Source organism: Sus scrofa, chromosome 6 (assembly GCF_000003025.6).
Source record: "Sus scrofa isolate TJ Tabasco breed Duroc chromosome 6, Sscrofa11.1, whole genome shotgun sequence".
Taxonomy (NCBI): Eukaryota; Metazoa; Chordata; class Mammalia; order Artiodactyla; family Suidae; genus Sus; species Sus scrofa.
In genome coordinates this window covers 158413333-158437560 of record NC_010448.4, presented here as the reverse complement: position 1 = coordinate 158437560, position 24228 = coordinate 158413333, and the positions used below count along the sequence as shown (strand labels likewise).

The 24228-nt window shown below is 47.3% G+C and overlaps 1 protein-coding gene across 3 annotated transcripts in view; it reads right to left on the bottom strand.

Annotated features, from left to right (window-relative positions):
- YIPF1 (Yip1 domain family member 1) overlaps nucleotides 1-24228 on the bottom strand; it is a 45509-nt gene that overhangs the window by 7956 nt on the left and 13325 nt on the right. For 2 of the 3 annotated variants that reach the window (XM_005665413.3, XM_003356459.4), the window contains 5 exons: nucleotides 23837-23924; nucleotides 15587-15703; nucleotides 11625-11791; nucleotides 11083-11265; nucleotides 5449-5580 (listed from right to left, as the gene is read on the bottom strand). In XM_005665413.3, the coding sequence (XP_005665470.1) occupies nucleotides 5491-5580; nucleotides 11083-11265; nucleotides 11625-11791; nucleotides 15587-15703; nucleotides 23837-23924 (645 nt within the window). In that variant the 3' untranslated portion in view covers nucleotides 5449-5490. Of the gene's footprint in view, nucleotides 1-5448; nucleotides 5581-11082; nucleotides 11266-11624; nucleotides 11792-15586; nucleotides 15704-19478; nucleotides 23925-24228 lie in introns of all 3 variants that reach the window. The other variant, XR_002345188.1, reaches the window with a different exon arrangement.

Here is a 24228-nt window from a genome sequence, read left to right as displayed (position 1 = left end):
CCTGGGGACCAGGTGCTTCCCAGATGCCGGCTTCTGACTCTCTGCGGGTTTAGAGCGCCTGGGACACTTGGTCTAGAGCCTTCACAATCAAAATGTATGGAAGGAACCGAAGCTTCAGCCCAGGAGCAGGCTGGGCGAGCCCCTCTCCAGGGTGATGTCAGGTATTCTGAGGCAAGGCAGAGAGCCAGGCAACAAAGGCCATTGTGTCCTCCACCTCTGTCCCTCTGCAGCTGAGCTCAGATGTCCTTGTTTCAGGTGACGTGAACCCACAGCACGTCCCTGTGTCCCCATCAACAGCCTACCTCTTCACCTTCCCAAAAGCCACAGCAAACTGACTGCTCTTGAGACAAACGGGCAACTGGACTGTCCTGCGCAAACTTCAGGACTCGGCTCAAGCCAGGCCCCCTCTGAGAAGCCTTCCCCGGGCCGAGTGAGTCAGTGTTTCTGTGTTTCTGTGCTCCCACAGAGCCCATCAACTCACAACTTGGCCTGGGCACTTCTCACATAGCCTGGCCCACAGACTGGTCTCTTCTGATGAGCTGTTTTACCCAGGGACGAAGGCGCCTCCAGGCAAACTGGATCCAATTTTCTAGGTCCCCGGGGTCTGAGTGAAGGAATAAATGATGATTTAGGACTCAGTGATCCAAGCCCCTCTGGTAACAGCCCACATCCAGACGCTTGCCTGACTCTCCAGAGTCACCTCCACCCATGCAGCATCAACGAAGCGCTCGACCTGTCTGTGCTAGGCGGGCATCAGGCCAAGACCGGCGAGTCCAAGTGAAAGAAGAGTCCCTTCGCCGTGGATTTCAGTCTGAGACCTTTCCTGCCCTGGGGCCGCCTCTAACTGTTAGTGGAGTCCATTTGCAGGATGAGCTGGACATGTGTGCAGACAATTAAGCGGTGACACCAGCCAGCTACCACATGCTCCCAAGGCAGTGGGCTCCAAAAACAACCCACTGACGCGGTGGAAGGAAAATATCACAACGTCTATTAATATTTATTTTTCATCAAAAAACAAGGAATTAAGCTTGAATAGTGACTATATGGATTGACAACAGTCTATGTAAATAACTTCGAATATATGCCTATCCCTACAGGTGTGTGCTTGTGGGAGACAGACTTTAAACAGCCTCCATACAATGCGTGTGTATAGCAAACTATCATGATGTATAAAGAGCTCACAATTCTATTGTGAAAAATAAAACAAAGTAAAATGAAGTTTTCTTTCTTTTTTTTTTTCTTTTTTAGGGCTGCACCTGCAGCATATGGAGGTTCCCAGGCAAGGGGTCAAATGGTAGCTGCAGCCGTCGGCCTATGCCACAGCCACAGCAATGGCAGGATCCAAGCCACGTCTGCAATCTACACCACAGCTCATGGCAATGCCCGATCCTTAACCCACTGAGGGAGGCCAAGGATCAAACTCACAACCTCATGAATGCTAGTCGGGTTAGTTAACTGCTGAGCCATGAGGGGAACTCCGGAAATGAAAAATTTAAAAATTTAAATGGCCTCCAACGATCCTTGCCTCCGAGTATTTCACGCCCTGGTGTGTTCCCTGCCCCCCACCGTGGGCAAGACTTGTGACTTGCTTCTAATCAAAAGAATATGGCAGGAGTTCCCGTTGTGGCTCATCGGTTAACAAACCTGATTAGCATCCATGAGGACGTGGGTTCAATCCCTGGCCTCATTCAGTGGGTTAAGGATCCAGCGTTGCCATAAGCTGTGGTGTAGGTAGCAGATGCAGCTTGGATCTGGCATTGCTGTTGCTATTGCTATGGCTGTTGCTATGGCTCCGATGAGACCCCTAGCCTGGGAACCTCCATAAGCTGCAGGTGTGGCCCTAAAAAGACAAAAAGACAAAAAACGACGACAACAACAAAAAGAACATGGCAGAGGTGATGGATGTCATTTCTACGATTATATTACTCAGACGGTAACTTCCACCTCCCTAACAGACCCTCTGCGGATCACTCCATTCATGGCTTTGTAAAGCATCACCTGGAGGGGACTATGTGGCAAGGAGCGGAGGGCAGCCTCCAGCTGACCATCAGCAAGGAGGCTGTCGGTCCAACAGGCCGCAAGGAACCGAATCTTGCCAACAACCATGTGAGTGTGGACGGTTCTTCCCCAGCCCAGCCTTCAGATGAGACCAGGACCCAGGCAACTCTGTGGGTGCAGCTGTGTGAGGAGACCTTGAAGGAGGGAACTAAGTGAAGCTTGCCCAGATTCCTGACTCACAGAAACAGAGAGATGAGGAAGAATGTGCGTTGTTTGAGCTGCTAAGTTTGTGGCAATATTGTTAGGCAGCAATAGATAATACAGTCCTCAAATTCTTTTGTTTTTTGCTTTTTAGGGCCACATTTGCAGCACACGGAAGTTCCCAGGCTAGGGGTCGAATCAGAGCTGCAGCTGCGGGCCTGTGCCACGGCCACAGCAATGAGGGATCCAAACCCGTCTGCAACCTACACCACAGCTCAGATCTCACCGACGCCAGAGCCTTAACCCACAGAACGAGGCGAGGGATCAAAGCCGCATCCTCGTGGATCCTAGTCAGGTTTGTTACCACTGAGTCACGACGAACTCCTAGGCCTCAAGTTCTTACCTGACAGGTTGTACAATCAAAGAAGTATGACAACCTCTGAACTAAAGCATCTCTAGACCAGCAAAAGAGAGCTTCTACTCTCCACCCCTCAGAAAAAGGCCAGGAGCCAGCAGGGGAGCCTGCAAGTTTTCATGTAAAAAGAACACCAGCCTAAAAAGTGGGAAAGTGGAAAAACCTCAGGAATTGGTTCCTCAAGACCTGAGTTTAAGTCCCAGCTCTGCCTCTAAGAGGGAGGTGATCTTAGTGACCTCAGACTGACTAAGCCCAGCTTCCCCATCGAGAGAGTGGGGACAACATGGCTGGTAAGAGCGGCCAGTGAGAGTGACCTGGACAGTGCTTTCTGAAACAGGATATGATACACGTTAGTCTGCCTGCCTCCAAACCTGGGGTGGCCATGGACCGGGCACTGTCCTCCCTTGGCCTCAGCTACCTCACTATCAAAAGAGGAGGGAAGCACATTGCATCTCCATGGGCTCAGATCTCCTTTTATTCTATCATCACGGTACCAAGTGAGGAGAGGAAGGGGGGAAGCGGGCTCTGATGTTTCCGTGGTCCCCTAGTCATGCCATTGGCCAGGACTGTCTTAGCAACAAGGCCACTGGCAGGACCTTTGTTTGAGTAATCACAACTTGTCACCTCGTAGGGCTGGCACCCTAAATTTCTTAATTGAGAGGGGAAATCTCCATGTGTTTTACAAAAAGGAAATGAAAAGTCACCATAAAGCCAGTATGAACCATCAAATTCCAACACAAATTAGTGACCTATTCTCAGAGAGGGAGCAGCTTGAGTCTATTACTGCCCATAATAGCTGTGTGCCGGGAGCTTTTATAAACATGATCTCTAATCTTCACTACAGTCTTAAAATATAAATGCACACCTCGATTAACGGAACTTCACTTTATTATGCTTTGCAGATGCTGTTGTTTTTTATACATTGAAAGTCTGTGGCAACCTTGCATTGAGCAAGTCTACCAGTACCATTTTCCTAAGGGCATTTATCTCTGTGTCACATTTTGGTAATTCTTACAATATTTCAAACTTTTTCATTATTGCTATATTTGTTATGGGGATCTCTGATCAGTGATCTTTTTTTTTTGGTCTTTTGTCTTTTTAGGGCCGCACCCGTGGCATATGAAGGTTCCCAGGCTAGGGGTCGAACAGAGCTATAGCTGCCAGACAGCAACGTGGGATCTGAGCTATGTCTGAGACCTACACCACAGCTCCTGGCAACGCCAGATCATTAACCCACTGAGCCAGGCCAGGGATCGAACTTGCGTCCTCATGGATACTAGTTGGACTCATTAACTGCTGAGCCACGACAGGAGCTCCTGATCAGTGTCTTTTGTATTACTACTACAATTCACTGGAGGTCAAATGATGGTCAGCATTTTTGAGCAATACAGATTTTTCTGTGTGCCTGTCTTTTTAGGGCTGTACCCACAGCGTATGGAAGTTCCCAGGCTAGGGGTTGAATCAGAGCTGCAGCTGCCAGCCTACACCACAGCCACAGCAATGCTGGATCCAAGCAGAGTCTGCAACCTACACCACAGCTCATGGCTACGACAGATCCTTAACCCACTGACTGAGGCCAGGGATCGAACCCAGGTCCTCATGGATGCTAATCGGGTTCACTAACCAATGAGCCATGATGGGAACTCCTATGAATATAATTCTTATATGAACTGGGAAACCAAAAGACTCGTGTGACTTGCTTTATTGCAATACTTGCATTTCTCCAGTGGTCTAGAATCAAACCGACAATAACTCCAAGGTATGCCTATAGACGTATCACCCTTATTTCATAGTGAAGTTAGCTGAGGCACAGAGAGAATAAGCTCTTTGTCTCAGGCACACTGACAGTACATGGCAAGGCAAGGATTTAATTTTAATTCTATTTGACTCTAAAGGCCCTGGTCTTTGGACCACACCCTGTTGCTCTGGGAGACAGCAGTTTGGGCAGAAAGATCAGCACATGATTACAAAATAGGATAAAGGTTCTTTAGGGAGCTCACGTGCAGAGTGCGGCTTCATTCATGCCATAAACGTTTACTGAGTACCTACTGTATACCAGGTCATGTGGTGAGCAATGAAGATACAAAAAACATGCCCTCTTTGTTCTTGCTCTTACGAGGCTGAGTCTAACTGGGGGGACATTCTAGTACAAGGAGAACAAATGGATAAATAAAAGAGTGAACAAATGGACAGGCAGATGGACACACTGACAGTGAACAGGTACAAGGTGTAACGGGATCACAAAGTAAGTGATGACGACTGGAAGGGAAGGAGCGTTTCAGACAACTGATGAGCACGTGCGAAGGCTCGGTACACTGAGGAGGTGGAACAGGGGGCGAGAGACCAGCCAGGGAGGCACGGGGTCCCGTTCCTGCAGTCCGGCCCCGAGCTAGCTGCCCACAGTGGACTCATCAAAGGGGCCCGAGAGCAAACTGAGCATGAGAACTGGTAAGCTTGGGAGAACTGCATGAGTAATTCAAGAACAGTCACACTCAGGGTCTGAGGCCAGCCTGAGAAGTCACAGAGAAACTGGAGGAAAAAACAATCATAGGACTATAAGCCAATGGAACAAACCCAACTGTGCTGCTGGGAAGGGAACGGGGAGGAGAGGAGAGGGGAAGCTGGGGCCGAAAGGCAGGAACCCTCCTTACAGGAGACTCCAAGGCGCCTGCTTCCCAAACGTACAAAGCCAGAGGAGGCAGATTTCCCAACCGAACCCTCGGCAAGAGGGGCACACCCCACACGGCGTTGTGAGGATGCTCAAAGGGCCTGGCCCTCCCAGTTTGGGATGCTCACAGCCAGACACCTGCGACACCTGCCCGTTTTGACTGTACCTCACCGCGAGGAGATGCAAATACAATCGCTCCCTTTCCTCTTTAGCTGGACTTGACTGCTGCAACTGTTTGGTTTGGAGCTGCGGTGGCTGGTGGGAGATGGTCCATCTCTGGTGCATCAAAAAAGTAGGCCTGCAGGGAAAGGAGACCCACGAGGGGCGTTAGAAAATAGAATGGCCATCATTAATAAATCCACAAATAACAAGTGCTGGAGGGGCTGTGGAGAAAAGGGAACCCTCCTGCACTGCTGGTGGGAATGTAAACTGGTACAGCCACTATGGAGAACAGTTTGGAGATACCTTAGAAATCTATACATAGAACTTCCCTATGACCCCGCAATCCCACTCTTGGGCATCTATCCGGACAAAGCTCTACTTAAAAGAGACACATGCACCCGCATGTTCATTGCAGCACTATTCACAATAGCCAGGACATGGAAACAATCCAAATGTCCATCGACAGATGATTGGATTCGGAAGATGTGGTATATATACACAATGGAATACTACTCAGCCATAAAAAAGGATGACATAATGCCATTTGCAGCAACATGGATGGAACTAGAGAATCTCATCCTGAGTGAAATGAGCCAGAAAGACAAAGGCAAATACCATATGTTATCACTTATAACTGGAATCTAATATCCAGCACAAATGAACATCTCCTCAGAAAAGAAACTCATGGACTTGGAGAAGAGACTTGTGGCTGCCTGATGGGAGGGGGAAGGAGTGGGAGGGATCGGGAGCTTGGGCTTATCAGACACAACCTAGAATAGATTTACAAGGAGATCCTGCTGAATAGCATTGAGAACTATGTCTAGATACTCATGTTGCAACAGAAGAAATAGTGGGGGAAAAACTGTAATTGTAATGTATACATGTAAGGATAACCTGACCCCCTTGCTGTACAGTGGGAAAATAAAATAAAAAAAAAAAAAGAAAAGAAAACAATGGCCCAGGCAAGCGTCCGAGACTCCAGGCTAACAGCGCCTCTGGGCTCTCGTGGCCCCTACATTTCCCCCAGCACACTAGCCAGCACGCCGAACTGTCTGGTCTCTCACTCAACTGTGTGTGGCTTTTTCAATTTCGCTGCCGCTGACGGAATGCTTGCCACATAGGACCTAATCCGCATAACTACCTGGAGAAGCGTTTTCACGACCCTCATCTGACAGGTGAAGAAACGGAGACTCAGAAGCCACTATTCGATCGGGTGCATGTGGCTGGCGAGGGGTGCCCCTGGGCTCAACGCTGGGTCTTCCTGACGCAAGCTGTTAATCACCACTTCGAACAGTCTCTGTGTCCTTCTTGTCCCTGTGTCCCCAGCCCCTCGAACAGAGCCTGGCACACCGTGTAAACAATCAATACTTAATGAACTGAACCCGGAGAGACTGCTGCTCAACCAGCCGGCTCCCCGTAAAGACCTTTCAAAGAAAGGGCCAGGCAGCCCTTACGGCCTGATTCTTCCGCTTGGAAATGAAAGGTTTGGTAAGTGCTTCCACTCACCATCTACAATTTAACTGTCAAAAATCAGAAGGAGGTGGAAGACGGAAAACATCAGGGAGGATCTTTCCACCTGCTTTGGGGTCTGAGCCGCTTCACTTGAGCCCAGGAAAATACCAATCTCACTAGCCATGAACAGAGGCTGTTGAAAGGACAGATGACCCTGTTAATAAATCAGGGACCCCTGCCTGTGCAGGACTCCCTGCCTCGGAGCTGAGGCCTCAGGAAGGTAAGAAAGATAAGCCAGTAAGGCAATAACCACTTCACCAGCTCTGCTCTCTTTCAGCCAGAAGGGGGCACCAACACCACACACTGGAGTTTCGCCACCCCCCACAAAATTTCTATTTCCAGTTAACTCTTCAGTCCATTTCAAAGTTTCTAGCTGCAGAGTCCCTCTAATAACAGCCCAGAGCAATTCTTTCAGTTTTTTTTTTTTTTTTTTTGGTCTTTTTTTTGCTATTTCTTGGGCCACTCCCGCAGCATATGGAGGTTCCCAGGCTAGGGGTCCAATCGGAGACGTAGCCACCGGCCTACGCCAGAGCCACAGCAACAAGGGATCCGAGCCGCGTCTGCAACCTACACCACAGCTCACGGCAACGCTGGATCGTTAACCCACTGAGCAAGGACAGGGACCAAACCCACAACCTCATGGTTCCTAGTCGGATTCGTTAACCACTGCGCCACGACAGGAACTCCCAATTCTTTCAGTTTTAAAAGTCTTCCTCCCCAAGGTCTCTCCCAGCAGCTGTTTTCTAAGAAGGAAGAAAACAGTCCCTCATTAAGCGGGAGCAGGGGCCATGCGGCTAGTCCCGGGCCCCTCCAGTTATCCTGCAGGACCACAGAGCCAAGAAGCCCCCAGGATGCAGGAACAATGACCCTCTTCCAGGATCCTAGAGGAAATCTTCACCAGAATGAGCAAGAGGCCTAGCTTCTAAACCTGGCTCTGGAGTTCCCTGGTGGCTCAGCAGGTTAAGGAGCTGGCACTGTCACTCCTGGGGCTCAGGTTCAATCCCTAGCTCAGTAACTTCCACGTGCCACGGGTGCAGTTGAAAAAAAAAAAAAAAAAAGATAAATCTGGCTCTGCTAGTAACTTGCACTATGACTTTGGACAAGTCTTATTTATAAAATGAAAGGACTAAAAAAAAAATCTCTAAGTTATATTTCTATGAATCATTAATTCCACAAACACGAGGGCACAGACCCTCAACTCGCAGCAGGAACACAGGCTTGTACATCTCCAAACACACCAACCAAAGATGCACCCTCTAGCGCCTCGTCAGTCACCCCTGCAGGTGCGTCCCAGGCCCAACGTAGAGAAAGTGCACAGGCACCAGTGCCCAGGGGCCCTCAGCAGGTGCAGGGCTGTCATGTGCTTCACTACACTGAGGCAAAAGCAACAATCCGTGTTCCCCAGGGGCAAGCGAGAAGACCAAGCTGCCTGGTTCGGCTGGTGCCCCTCAGCTCAAGTAACTCCTCTGCCACTTCCTCTCCCTGCCTTTCCGATGATAACTGTCCTGATCACTCACCCTTACAACACACCTTCACCTCTTTTTCAGGGTGAGGAGGTGGGGGTCAGAGAGGGGAACTAACCGAAGCAGAGAGTGATGGAGCTGAGACTAGAACCCGTCTCCTAGCGACTGCTCCTGCCCTCCTGCACGCGCCTCTCCTCTGGGAGAGAAAGGAGGCCATCTCCAGTGTGGGCATGAAGCCCCAGGCTGTGGGCCCCTGGAAGGAATGTTACCCTTCCTTGCGGAGAGAAACTGTGCCTCCACCCCAAAAAAAGGTCCTACACCTGCAGGTACCTCTCTGCTCCACTTTTTCCCTCCAACTTCTCAAGCAAATGTGTATGTGTGCGTGTGATGGGTAAGAAGTTCAGGAGAGAGATGGGAAGATGCCAAGGAGAGGCACTAATGAAAGGGCACTACTGCTCTAGAGTTGTGAGCTGGGACCGCTCTTAACTGGGCACTAGGAAAAACAGGCAGCAGAGTGGCCCTGGCAGCTTCTGGTGAGGCAGGACCCTTTTTTTTTTTTTTTTTTTGCCTTTGAGGGCCATACCCACGGCACATGGAGGTTCCCAAGCTAGGGGTCTAATCAGAGCTGTAGCCACCGGCTTACGCCACAGCCACAGCAACGCCAGATCCGAGCTGCATCTGCCACCTACACCACAGCTCACGGCAACGCCGGGATCCTTAATCCACAGAGCGAGGCCAGCGATGGAGCCCGCATCCTCATGGATACTAGTCGGATTTGTTTCTGCTGAGCCATGACGGGAACTCCCGGGACTCTTGTAAGTCTTTTATATCTGAGAAAACTGTCACAGTATGTGAAGGGTTTTCACAGCCATTTCACTGAGCTCACAAAACCTTGTAAATATCAATCTCCCTGAGAGAGGAGAAGGCCCAGGTTCTTTTTTTTTTTTTTTTTTTGCTGCACCTCCATCCAGCATGTGGAACTTGCCAGGCCAGCGATCAAACCTGCACCACAGCAGCAACCCGAGCCACAGCAGTGATGATGCTGGACCCTCAACCTGCTGAACCACCGGGAACTCCAAGGAAGCCCAGTTCTGAGAACTAAGTCCCTAGCCTAGGCTCTCAATGCTAAGCTGCTCCCAGCCCAGGCACTTTCTACGTCATTATAATCCTCTCTCTTGGGAAGTTCCTGAATAGCAAGATGGGCAAGGGAACCCTAAATTCAGGGTAACTTACCTCAAAAGGGAAGAGTAGGCACAGGAGGTAAACGATCCTGGCCGCAGGTACCAAATGAGACGTGTTAACAACAGCAGCAGCAACACCCGCCCGCTCCACAGCCCCTTGCTCTGCTCTACTCTTTACAAAACTGAACAAGGCAATGCCTTGTCTCCTGCCTCCTTCTCTTCGCCAACTTCTCAACCAGATGGGTAACAGGAAAATAGTTCAAAAGAGAGGGGAAGACACCAGCGAACAGCTTCCATGGAGAGAGTTAGTTATGAAGAAAGGTACATTCATCCACCGCAGACAGAAGGGTCACAGCGGCATTTCTAGGGATCAGCCCCGAGATACCAAGGGCCAGATATTAACAGCATCCCTCTGCTCTGAGTCTTCTGTCTGGAGGGGTCACAGCTTAGACACATGTACAATGTATGTGTATGAAAAGAAAAGAAATTCAAATTCAGAGAAGTTAGGTACCATGCCCACGCTCAAAGCCAGACAGTGACAGAGCTGCTCTTCAGTCTGGGCCTATCTAATCCAAAAGCACATGCCCTCCTTAAAAAGATACCTCAAGACATTAACTCAAAAATTGCTTGAAGCTTTGTTCACCTTAAAAAGTAACTTCTCTTGAAGTTCCTGCTGTGGTGCAATGGGATCAGGGGCATCTTGGGAGCACTGGGACGCAGGTTCGATCCCCGGCCCAGCAAAGCAGGTTAAGGATCTGGCACTGCTGTAGCTGTGGCCTACGTGGCAGCTGCGGCTCAGATCTGATCCGTGGCCTCGGAACTCCATATGCCTCGGGGAGGCCAAAAAGAGAAAAAAAAAAAGCAATTAACAAAAAAAACTTCTCTTTTCTATTCTATATTTCATTCTGAAGCTTTTCACCTGTGAGATGCTGCATTTCAAAACTTTTAAGTATGTGCAGAAAATCAGCAAAGGCGTGGAACTGCCCCCTCCCCTCACTCCCCAGCCCTACATGTGGCTACTTATCCAACCCTGCTTCCTCTGGCCCAGACACCAAATCTCAACCAGACTTCAGAATTTAGGTAACGTCAGAGATTACCATCCAATTCTCATGGCTTTATTACTTCTCATCTAGGAGAATTTATTTAAAATGATATTTATTTCATGGAGCCAGTTTTTAAAGAACCATGGTGTCGGGAGTTCCCACTGTGGCACAGTGGGGCAGTGAGTTAAGAATGCGACTACAGTGGCTTAGGTCACCACGGAGGTGTGGGTTCAATCCCTACCCCAGCACAGTGGGTTAAAGGATCCAGCATTGCTGCAGTGGTGGCTCTGATTCGATCCCTGACCTGGGAACTTCCGTATGACATGGGTGGCAGCCATAAAATTAAAAAAAGAAAAGAAAGAACCATGGCGTCTAACAGTTTGAGGTCTCAGCATCTGCATCGAAAGCGCATGGGAAGAACACGGGAATGAGCCCATACCAAGCAGCCCACAGAGAGTAGCATGTGAAGCAGCACAATTGTCACAATAGTGGCCAACGCGATGCGTCGGTTGTCCTCACGAACAGCTGGCCAAAATGTCATTGCCAAGACAGAGCCCGAGATGCCCAGGGCAATCGTGACGAGAATCCAGCGGACAGCTTTCTGGGGGATGATCCACAGTATCTGAAAGAAACGGAGAGCGGGGAGGGTTTGGGGGAGGCATTCAGAGGCATCTGTCCATGCCAAGCACATGTGCTCCTAAAAGCCTGGGAACCGGGCAGCGGCGGGGCCCCCGCTGCCTCTCGGCTTTCCCAGGAGAGCCTGGAAAAACGCCACCAGCATGCAGACGGAGGGGGACGCTGTCCTGACAAAGGGCTCCAGGTCCAAGGAAGGCACCTGGCTCCCTCGGCCCCATTCCTGCTCAACTTCTAAATTCAAGGGGGTATTTTTCGGGCACATGTGGGTGTTAGGCGAGAAAGAGTGAGTGCGACTGAATTTTCCACCAAGAGCAGGGTCTCACCCGGAATAAGTGCGGTACTTACCGCCGTGGGAATGTAAATGAAGAGCGAGTACCCGTAGACGCACACGATCTCCAAAAACGAGTAGGAAACGATGTTCATCACTTTGCTGTTTCTCCACACGAGGAAACCCCAGAGAGCGAGGGGGACCAGCCAGGCGTAGGCGTAGATGATTGTGGCCGCAATGGACACTGGGGGCAAGAGGACACACGTTTTGAGACCCCCCGTGTCACTGCACGTCGGTACCTGGCGGACTGACTTCCCGACACGTCCATCTGCCTCTCTGGAGGGTCCTACGGGTCTTCACGGCCCGAGCCTGGCACCGTACCCAACACGCAGTAGCAGCTCTGTGCATGTGCTGAATCGATGCCCCTTTAGCATGTGCCCTGGTGGTGATGACCAGAAGTCTCTCCCAGGGTTTTTACAATTCACTTAATAACGAACAGCTAACAGTATTAAACAACTGAATTATGCAACAGAAATACTTCCGAAGGCCACACGTACACGTGTTTAAATACACTGAGCATTTCAGTCGAATAAGAGTCAACTATCCCCTTGGAAGAACATGTCCTCTCTCCTAATATAACAAGAACTGACACTGATTTCTTTAGCAAATTTATTAAAATGCCCTGGGTACCAATTAACTTGCTCTGCGTGCTATTTACAGGTTCTTGCATCTCTGAAATAGAGAGCTGCAGCTCACTGATGAATTGCTTGGAATATTCTCCAGTTCCACTTTCTTTAAATAATTCTGCCTCTGCGGTGGAACTGCTTCTTAGCGGGCCTCAGAACAGCAATGTTCAGGGTATTGCTGTCCCTGCCTCCTCCTCCAGGAGCAGCCGCCCCGGAGGATTCCGCTTCCCTCGCCTGGAGGGGAGGGGCAGATGGTGCGGCTGAGCCCGTGGCACCAGCCCTTCCTAGACGAAAATCAAGAGCAATCCAGCAGGCTCCTGGCAAGAACAAAGGTACACTTCACAACTCCAGGCTGACTCTTAGGTAGGATATGTGATTGTCCAAAACATTTTTAACTCCCAGAGCAGTTTTTTCACATTGGGAATGCCATCCTTCAGCCAAATGTAATTTTGCTGACATGCTGCCTTTTTCTTAGAAATAACTTAAGCAAAGGGAGTTCCCTTGCGGTGCCGTGGGTTAAGTATCTGGCATTGTCACTGCAGTGGCTTGGGTTGCTGCTGTGGCACAGGCTTGATCTCTGGCCCAGAAACCTGCAAATGCCAGGGGCGCAGGGGACTGGTACTATGACCACAACCATCCACTGGGTGTCAGACGATACCGTGAGGTCACACTGCATAACAGTCAAGGCTACAGACTCTATATGCAGATTCCGTGGCTTCAACTCCTAGTTCTGCCATTTCACCTGAGCAAACCTGGTTGGTGAGTTACTTAACCCCTCTGTCCCCAGTTACCTCATCTATAAAATGGGAATAATGATAGTATACAACCTTATAAAATTATTAGGATAATTAAAAGAGTAAAAACGCATATTTAGAATATCGATTGATAAATAATAAATGCCCAATCAAGAGTGAGATTTTCATAGTCTTAACTGATAGATACATGATTTGATATGATCTACTTCTTCATTTTCGAGATGAAACAAGGATCAGAGAGCTAAGTAATTTGGTTAAAGTCAAATAATTAATAAGTGGTGGGGAAAAAAAAAAAGGTGGTGGGGAGTTCCCATTGTGGCACAGTGGTTAACGAATCCGACTAGAAACCATGAGGTTGTGGGTTCGATCCCTGGCCTTGCTCAGTGGGTTAAGGATCTGGCATTGCCCTGAGCTGTGGTGTAGGTTGCAGATGCAGCTCAGATCCCTCATTGCTGTGGCTCTGGCGTAGGCCAGCGGCTACAGTTCTGATTCGACCCCTAGCCTGGGAACCTCCATATGCCACGGGAGCGGCCCTAGAAAAGGCAAAAAGACAGGGGGGAAAAAAAAGGTGGTGGAAGCAGAGTGTGTGGCTTATACGCTTTCCAGAAAATGAAAAAAGGTTCAGTGACTGAATCAATGACTCTCTTACTGATACATACGCCCCATGACTCCCTGATACCAGGATGCCCAGCTGAACAGGATAAGAACAAAGACCAACCCCCACCCTACTCCTGAGCATCCATACCCTCAGGCAGGGTAATCCACTCCTCTGCTAACACACCTCTACACACCTCGGACATAGAAATTAACACGTACCATTTATTATAGCAATATCCACTTCCCTGGCTTTCTTACTTAACCACGGAGCTTCTTGAAGGCAGAACTGACAGCTTGTGGATAACATTTATTGAGTTAAACTTAAACCAAGGTCATTTGACAAACGGAGTTGGGACCGAATCCAGGTCTGACTCCATATTGGAGGAGAGAAGGGAAAAATGGGCATGGAGGAGAGAGGGGAGGAGAAGAAGGCATGCTACATGAACACACACACACACACACACACACAGAGGCTACATGGATACACACACAGACACACGCACGTAAATGCTTATCTCTATACACACACAGATATGTGTACACAGGTACATAGCAATAATTCCACTGAGCTCTTTTTGTACAAGGCACTATTCTAACCTCTTTACATATATCCCCTCTTTTTTTCCTCTCTTTTTTTTTTCGTCCTTTTTAGGACCATACCTGCGGCACATGGAGGTTCCCAGGCTAGGGGTCCAATCGGAGCTGTAGCCGTTGGCCTACGCCACAGCCACAGCCATGAGGGATCCGAGCTGCATCTGCGACCTACACCACAGCTCATGGCAACGCCGGATCTTTAACCACTGAGCGAGGCCAGGGATCGAATCTGCAACCTCATGGTTCCTAGCTAGATTCATTTCCACTGCACCACGACAGGAACTCCCCCTCTTTCTTCTTAAGTAGCCCTATAATATACATATTCTTATTCCCATTTCACTGATAAGGAATCTGAGGCCAAGAGAGATGAACTAACTTGCCCAACAAGGTGGCAGCTCATGAGGGATGGAGCTAAAGCCTGAAGCTGGTGGCCAGATTCCCGAATCCACACATTTGTATACGGCCTCCAAACAGGAGAGCAGGCAGGCAGGGACAGAGAGAGGCACGGGTCAAGCTCCTACAGAGCCAAACACCCTCATCTTCGGGTGGCTGTCATTTGCAAGTCCCTAAAAGCTAGTTTCTCTCCCCTAGCCCCGCAGCTATCCAACGGTGCCACAAGAAAGGAAGTTTAAAAACAAGAATGTCATCCACGAGCCCCTCACTAGGACACAATCATTTCTGCATCTTCTCTTCCAGGCTCTGACCATCTGCAGACTTCTCTTTAATAAGGCCGTTAAAAGCACTGGCATACATTTGGATTATGAGTTTTCCACGTTGCTCCAACTCTTCATAATTAGTGGCTCCAGACCCAGCTAGTTGAGTCACTGCGCCTTCACTAACAAGGCCCCTTTGTTTCCAACATTTGGATAATACAAATAATGCTACAATGGAGCCGTTCATGCACACTGCTTTTTGCTTTTTTTGTACATTTTTCTTTGGATAAATTCTGATTGCTCTTGGGCCTTGCCTTACAGTTTGCGGAGTCACAATATTGTGAATGTGCTTCATGCCACGGAATTGTACACTTAAAAGTGGTTGAAATAGGGAGTTCTCGGGTGGTCTAGTGGTTAGGACTCTGCTTTCACCTCTGCGGCCTAGGTTCAATCCCAGGTCTGGGAACTGAGATCCCACATCAAGCCACTGTACACCCCCCCCCCCAACACACACACACAAAAATTAAAACGACAAATTTTAGTTTACATATATTTTACCACAATAAAAAATAAAAACATTATGTGGATTTTTAGAGACGGATGGTTAATTTTGAGAGAGTAGTCATGTCTGAACCCTTAAATGCAGAAAGCAGGGGCTGCGGGACCTACTGCCAGGGGAGCAAAAGCTCAGGAGCAGAGGGAGCTCACAGCTCCCGGCTGACAGCATGCCAAATGAGTCAAGCTATTCACCAACCTTTTCGGAATTCAGGCACATAATGGTACGTTTTCTCTCCCAGATGGATTAAGAAGTTGGAAAGATTCCCACTAATTGCTATGGCAAAGACCAGTGTGGCACATATCCAAAAGGGGCCTGCAAAAGGAAACCAGAAAACTCAGACAAGAAAATGAAGAATCAACTTTTAGAGTCTCAAAGAAGAAGTTCTGCTCTCCCTCACCCTATTCATGTAAGCAAGGGAAATTGAATTTTAGATGCAATCAGTACTTGCTTAGTGGGAATTTCCTTTTCTTTCTTTTTTAAAATTGAGGTATAGTTAATTTACAACGTTGGGATAGTTTCAAGGGTACAGCAAAATGATTCAGTTATGGAATTTTATTTTCCAAAAAGTAAAACATACAACTCAGTAATAAGCTGCCTTAAAGACAAGAGGATTGAAATGCACAGACCAAAACACATCCCACATTATGTGAATAAAGACACTGATTTGTTTACAGCCTCTTTTACTGGAAGATCATGCAAAAAAATTCATGGACATTTTGTTAAACTTTCACCATCAGGACACAGGAAGCAAAAGTTACTTCCTTTACATAAGTGCCAAGTGTTAAGGCCAGAGAAAAAGAAAGGGCCGCACCCATGGCACATGGGAGGTTCCCAGGCTAGAGATCAAATCGGAGCTGTAGCCTCTGGCCTACACCACAGCCACAGCAATGCTCTGAGTTTGCTCTGTGTTTGTTGAATTAATTGAACAGGTGTCTGCAACCAACACCACAGCTCACAGCAACACCAGATCCTTAACCCACTGAGCGAGGCCAGGGATCGAACCCTCAACCTTATGGTTTCTAGTCAGATTCGTTTCTGCTGGGTCACAACAGGAACTCCAGAGAAAAAGAATTGAAATCAGATAGGTCCTTTGCTGCCCAAATGGAAGAGAGGCAAGCAGAACACTTCAGGAAAGAGTTAATCTAACAAATCACCATGGGTGTAGGTGTGTGGGGGGAGTGTGTTTAAGGCTTCCTTCCTTCCTTTCCTCCTTTCCTTCCTCCCTTCGTTCCCTCCTTCCTTCAATGAAAAATATTTGCAGATAGTTCAGTGTTCAAAAGCCATAATAGGGAATATAGAGGAAAATCAACTTCCTTTCCCCTCTGTTCTCTAGCTCTGCACTTGTCCTCCGCAGAGCTCACCACTGCAACCAGTTACTGGTGAATCCTGCCAGAGATTTCTATGCACATGTAAGCAGGTGTATATTTTACTGTGTATACATTTTATACAAATGATAACATATGTCTGTGTTTTCACCTTACTGTATCTTAGAGATGCTACAATAGCCGTTCCTAAAAATCAGCTTATTCCTTTTTAGTGATCATAAAATATTCCACTAAATGGATGAGTACGCCATGTTTTTGCATCTTTTTCATCATTTCACTTGATTTCATGAACATCATCCTTGTTTCTCTAGAAAAAGGACTATCGGAACAAAAACAACTTTTAAATGAAGAGAGTTTAATATATTTTATAAATTTCATTTTTCAATTTCACTAATATTTACCAATACCTTTGGGGACTATTGTAGGTTCCATGACATGTCATAAAGTTAAGAAAATGATTATGCTGGGGGAGAGGACTAGCAGAAATTGAGGAACACTTTTTTTTTTTTTTTTTTTTGTCTTTTTGTCTTGGAGCACATGGAGCTTCCCAGGCTAGGGGTCTAATCGGAGCTGTAGCCATTGGGCTACGCCAGAGCCACAGCAACACGGGATCTGAGCCACATCTGCGACCTACACCACAGCTCATGGCAACGCCGGATCCTTAACCTTAACCCACTGAGCCAGGGCAGGGATCGAACCCACAACCTCATGGTTCCTAGTTGGATTCGTTAACCACTGTGCCACAAAGGGAACTCTTGGATGAACACTTTCTGAAGCTGAGCTGGTTCCTGAAAGTGGGAAGGGAGCATAAGCACTTTGGATGCTCCAGAGTCACGAATGTCCTGCTGTTTAGTCACTAACCTGCAGGCACTCCACTACAGCCAAGGACTAGATCTTATTCACCGAATTATTCTGAGTGCCTAGCACATAAAAGATGGAACAACAACCAACAATAATTTAAAAATCCCCCTGGAGTACCCATTGCGGCTCAGTGGAAACGCATCTGACTAGCATCCATGAGGACGCAGGTTCAATCCCTGGCCTTGCTCAGTGGTTAAGGACCCGGCGTTGCTGTGAGCTGTGGTATAGGTTGCAGATGCGGGTTGGATCCCGAGTTGCTGTGGCTGTGGTGTAGGCTGGCAGCTGTAGCTCTGATTTGATTCGACCCCTATCTTGGGAACCTCCATATGCCATGGGTGCGGCCCTAAGAAGACCAAAAAAAATAAATAAAAATCAAAATCCCCCAAAGGTTTGTTCAACAAATGAGTAACACTGACCATGTGTTTTCGGTGGGCTAAGATCATCAAAATGCGTGACCACAAGGGGCCAAAATATTCCATCGCTCGTAACTAGAAAGTTGAGATGACTGGATCCTGTCAGCAGTTACTTATTAAATTCCCACCTCCCAGGCCTGCCCTCTCTCTTGCCATTTCCTGCCAAGTTCCTACCATAATCTAATGGGGGAGGAGGAAGCATTGAGTTTTTAGTGTGCATTTCATTTTCCTTTTTCGGCTGCACCCACAGCATTTGGAAATTTCTAGGCCAGAGAGCGAATTTAAGCTGCACCTGTGACCCACACCCTGGATGCGGCAGCACCAGATCCTCAACCCACTGCTCCAGGTGGGGAATTGAACCAGCAATGCCACAGACACAAGCAGCACCATTAACCCACTGCGCCACAGTGGGAACTCCTGCATTTTTGTATTTTGAAATATTTCTAACACACAGAAAAGCCCAAAGAGGAGTTCCTGTCGTGGCACGGAGGAAACGAATCCGACTAGGAACCATGAGGTTGCGGGTTTGATCCCTGGCCTCGCTCAGTGGATTAAGGATCTGGCATTGCCGTGAGCTGTGGTGTAGGTTGCAGACACAGCTCAGATCCGGCAGCTGTAGCTCCAACTTGACCCCTAGCCTGGGAACCTCCATATGCCGTGGGTGCAGCCCTAAAAAGCCAAAAGACACACATACACACACACGCACACGCAAAGAAAAAAAAAAGAAAGAAAAAAAAGAAAAGCCCAAAGAATGATAAAACAAACATTGGTATGCACCATGCCGCTTTTTCAAATCTTCCTAGTGCTGTCATATTATTCCTAACCTTCTACAACATGTTTTTCCATTGACCATTGATCTGAGACTTATCCACCTGGATGCTTATAGACCACAAGCATTTAAAACCCTACAGAATTCTGTATATGAACAAATCACAGTTGACATATCCATTCTCCTGCTGATGAATACTTGGGTAGTTTCTAAATATTTATTATTATAAGCAATGCTGTGGCAACGAATAATAATATTCCTCTATATGTCTTTCTGTATATATGTGAGTTTCTCTAAGAACACTTATCTAGGAGCAGAACCACGAAGTTTTAGGGTCCAAACATCTTCAAACTGCTCCAATTTGTGTATCAGTTACATATCCATCCACATTATGCAAAAGTTCCCACTGCTCCACATCCTTGGCAACATTGGGCATCAATGGTTTTTCAGATTTGGAGCTGTGGCGTGCAATAGCTTGATGTGGGAACTCAAGTCCCAGACCAGGGACTGAACCCAGGCAGCAGCGGTAAAAGCACCAAATCTTAACCACTAGACCACCAGGGAATGCCTAGTATCAGTGTTTAAGAAAAGCTGACTTAGAGTATATCACTCCTCTGTTCAAACCCTCCAGTGGCTTCTTCTTCAAACAAAAGCCAGTCTTTCCCTGACTTCCAAGACCCTGCATGATGTGCCCCTTCACCCTGTCCCCCTGACCTCACCTGCTAGATGCCCTTGTTCACTCCGGCTCGGTCACACTGGTCTCTTCGCTGTCCTTTGAGCAGGTTCCTGCCTCAGGGCCTCTGCACGTGCTGAGCTGTTTGGAATGCTCTTCCAAGAGAGGGCTCCCCACGTTGCTCCTTCAGGGAGTCACTCAACATTCGCCTTTTAAATTTCAAACCCACCCACCTACACATTGACTCTTTCTTCTCTGCTTTTAAATTTTCTCTTTAGCATTATCACTAGCACACCATATATACTACCCATTTTCTTTGTCTATTGTTAAACTCAGACTATAAACTGCCTCGGGGCAGGGATTTTTGTCTATTTACTGTTGCCTCTCCACTTCCTAAAAGAGTAAGTGCTCCATGTTTGTTGCATTAATTAAATGAATGAAGACAAGCCAACTTGTCTAGGTTTACTATGACGTTTTAGTTTTTATTTCCCTGATTGCAGGTGGGGCTAAGCATATTTTCATGTATTTATTGGCCATTTGGGTTTCCTTTTCTGTGAATTGCTCATGTTTCCCTAGAACTTATAATTGGTTTTATTTTATTTTATTTTTTGCTTTTTAGGGCCACACCTGTGGCATATGGAGGTTCCCAGGTTAGGGGTCAAATCGGGGCTGCAGCTGTCAGCCTATGCCACCGTCACAGCAACACGGGATCTGAGCCACATCTGCGACCTACACCACAGCTCACAGCCTTGCCGGATCCTAACCCACTGAGTAAGGCCAAGGATCGAACCTGTGTCCTCATGGATACTAGTAGGATTCATTACCGCTGAGCCACAACAGGAACTCCTGGTTTTATTCTTAACATCAGTAGGCACCTTACCTGTATTCTTGCTTTTCATCCTTTGTGGGTTATCCGCATTGAAATATTATCTCTGGTCTATGGGGGTTTTTCGGTTTGTGTTTTGTTTTTACTTTGCTTATGGTTTATTTTGTGCTGTAGAAATTTAAAATGTGTTTTAACATCGTCCAATTCATTAATCTCTCCCTCAGATTCTGCAGTCTGGCTCTTCTGTCATCTCATTCCCGACCGCCTTTCCCCAACCAGCCCTGCAAGGCCCAGGCCCCTCTGCTAGAAAACACTCCTCTGATGTTAGGCCTTCTTTTAGCCCTATGCTTATGTGCTCATGAGGCTAATAGTGTCATGGAAAGAAGAAAGCCCAGGGTTCAAACCCTGACCTTGTCATGAGAGACAGCCTAACACAGCGACGAAGAGTATGGATCAGAAGCTGAGGTGCTGATTGGAATACCGAGCTCCACCACTCATCAGCTGTGTGATCTTAGGCTTGTGGCTTGACTTCGTGGGACTTGGGATCCTCAGGGGATAGTAACAGCACCTATCTCATAAAGCTGGGGTTGTTATGAGGATTCCAGAGCTAGTGCAGTGTTCCCTAAGAACAGTGTCTGGCACATAACAAGCATACCTTGTGTGTTTGCTATTATTGCTATGGTTATTGCGAACTCTATGGGCAAACTCACGACGGGCAAACTATCCTCCCCAAACGTTAGGTTTTCTCTTTGGTAAGATAAGGCTACCTTGGAGAGCGAGAAATAAAACGGTGTAGCATAGCAAAACAGTGCTGAGCTCCACGTGTGGCTCCCGTTAGGTGCTCAGCAGACACTGGTTCCCTCTCTCCTTTCTTCTTCGGGGTAGAGATCACGACTTTATCTTTGAATCCTCAGCCTCTAGCACACAACGGAGGACTCAAAACTTGTTTGAGCATCTATTCTGTGCTACGCCTTCTGCCAGGCACTGAGGATTCCTCAAACACAAAGCCTACTTCTCAAGAAGTTCTCAAGCTCGAAGTAAGAATGAATTAGAGAGCTAAAAAGAGACCCAGCCTTGGCAGCCTTTAGTTGAGAGGCATGGGCCAAGGCAGTGGTTTTCACATCATGTCACTGGAGCTCCAGGAATTCCAAACGACACCTGGATGGAACTTCTGGTAATGTCCTTGAGAGAGGCACCTAAGCGGAGGGAAGACTTTCCTCAACCTCCACCAGAGCATTTCCCCTTTTATTAGTTTAGACATTGGATATCCAGGACATTTGATGAAAAGGTTCTGCAGCTTAAAAACACCAGGCTAATAGAATAAATAGGGCCTTTATAGAACACTAAACTGGGTGCTAGTTCTACTTTTACATTTTAATTGAGGCATAGGTGACTTACAATATTGTATGTTTCCAGTGTGCAACACAGTGTTCACAATTTTTAAAGATTATATTCCATTTATATTATTGTAAATATTATCAATATTCCTTGTGCTGCATATCATATCCTTATAGCAGATTTAATTTATTTTAATTTACTTTTTATTTTTTGCTTTTTTAGGGCCACACCAGCGAGAGTTGGAAGTTCCCAGGCTAGGGGATGAATTGGAGCTGCAGCTGCCAGGCTATGCCAGAGCCACAGCAACACAGGATCTGAGCTGTGTCTGCGGCCTACACCACAGCCCACAGCAATGCCGGATCCCCAACCCACCGATCGAGGCCAGGGATTAAACCCATGTTCTCATGGATACTAGTCGGAATCGTTTCCAATGCACCACAATGGGAACTTCTAGCTTTATTTATATAAAAAAAGTGTTTATATAAAAAAAAGTTTTCTAGGAGTTCCCTTCGTGGTTTATCGGTTAACAAACCCGACTGGGATCCATGAGGATGCGGGTTTGATCCCTGGTCTCGCTCAGTGGGTTAAGGATCTGGCGTTGCCATGAGCTGTGAGTAGATCATAGGTGTGGTAGGTGGGCTCGGATCCCATGTTGCCGTGGCTGTGGTGTAGACCGGCAGCTATAACTCCGATTTGACTCCTCGCCTGGGAATTTCCATATGCCATGGATGTGGCCCTTAAAAAAAAAAAAAGTTTTTTATATAAAAAAGTTGTATTTGTATAAAACTTTATTTTAGGTAGTTTGTACCTCTTAATCCCTTGTCCCTATTTGGGCTCCACCCTCCCTTTCCTCTCCCCACTGGTAGCCACTAGTTTGTTCTATTTGTGAGTCTATTTCTTTTCTGTTACACTCACTAGTTTGTTTTGGTTTTTAGATTCCACATATAAGTAATATCGCACAGCATTTGTCTTTCTCTGTCTGACATATTTCACCAAGCAAAACACCCTCCAGGTTCATCCACATTATTGCAACTGGGTGTTCTAGCTTTTTAGTGACAACTCCCAGCATCAGTCTCCTCGCATGGCAGACAAGGATAATAACAGCACTTGATATCTAGCCTTGCTGAAAGGGTTAAAGAGCTTATGTCACGAGTGGCGCCCAAAAATCCTCTTGAATTCCCTTTCCTCCTATAAACAACAAGTACAATTACTCCAATACTTTATGTTCAGGATTGAGTCCATATATTACTGAACCCCAGTGAGTATTAGCTTCCTCATTTGAAAAATGGGAATAATAAACAGCTACGCCAAAGCTTGTTGCAGGAATTAAATGGGCCCGTGTACACCAAGTCTTCTGCAAAACTCCTGCACCCAGAAGCACTCAGAGCCACCTCGTCTCTCTCCCTCAAACACACAGGCCACCATGGTTGCAGCCCCTTCCCTCCAGAGCACCCGGTAGACCTCTGACCCTTTCTCCAAGAGCAGGGAGGTTGGATAGACAGTTATCCCCTGGCCCGTCCTCCTCCAGCCGTTCTCGGGGAAGCCAGCCTGTCTGAGACAGAGCCTGAGCTTAGCACACCAATGAGTAAGGGTGAAAGTACCTTCTCCACACTCACCCCCACCACCAAACCCTCTAAAATTAAAATTAATAGGGGTTCCTTGGTGGAGCAGGAGGTTAAGGATCTGGTGTTGTCACTGCTCTGGCTCAGGTTCACTGTTATGGTGCAGGTTTGATCCCTGGCCTGGAAACGTCTGCATGCCATGTGTCTGGCCCAAAAAAAAAAAAGTGTCTTTAAAAAATATCTGGACTTCCCTGGTGGTGTGGTGGATTAAGGACCTGGCGTCATTGCTGTGGCTTGGGCTACAGCTGTGGCCCGGGTTCAATCCCTGGCCCGGGAACTTCTCCATGCCATAGGCATGGTCAAAAAATGAAAAATAAATAATAAAATAAAATAAAATAATCTCTTCTTATACAAAGTGACTTCATTTGTCTCCAGTTTGTAATGTCATGTGAAGACTTCCAAAGGACATTATGTTACTTGTCATCAGGGCATTAATATAACATATAATTGCATCTGCTCCCCAAATTCAGTAGCAGGACTGCTACTGAAGCTCAGAAGGGTCCAACAAAATGCCACACGCCCCGCCAGCAGTGCACTTCACCAGCTTTCCAGGCAAACCACACACTCACCTGAGTTGAGCTGGTACAGGGAAAAGAATCAGAATGGCACTACACATACCATAGAGATCTGGATTGCTGCGGATATATAACCTCACAAAGTTTTTTCCTGGTATTGGTAGAAGAGACCCTTTTATTCTGTCAAAGACCTGGAAAAGACCACAGCACTAAGTTTACTCAAGATTTTTTTCTTGAAGTTTAATAGGTTTCCTGCAAAATTTAAAGTCAATTAATAAAGCTTTTTTTTTTTTTTTTTTTGGTCTTTTTGTCTTTTGTCTTTTGTTGTTGTTGTTGTTGTTGCTATCTCTTGAGCCACTTCCGCGGCATATGGAGGTTCCCAGGCTAGGGGTTGAATTGGAGCTGTAGCCACCAGCCTACGCCACAGCCACAGCAACGTGGGATCCGAGCCGCGTCTGCAACCTACACAACAGCTCACGGCAACGCCGGATCCTT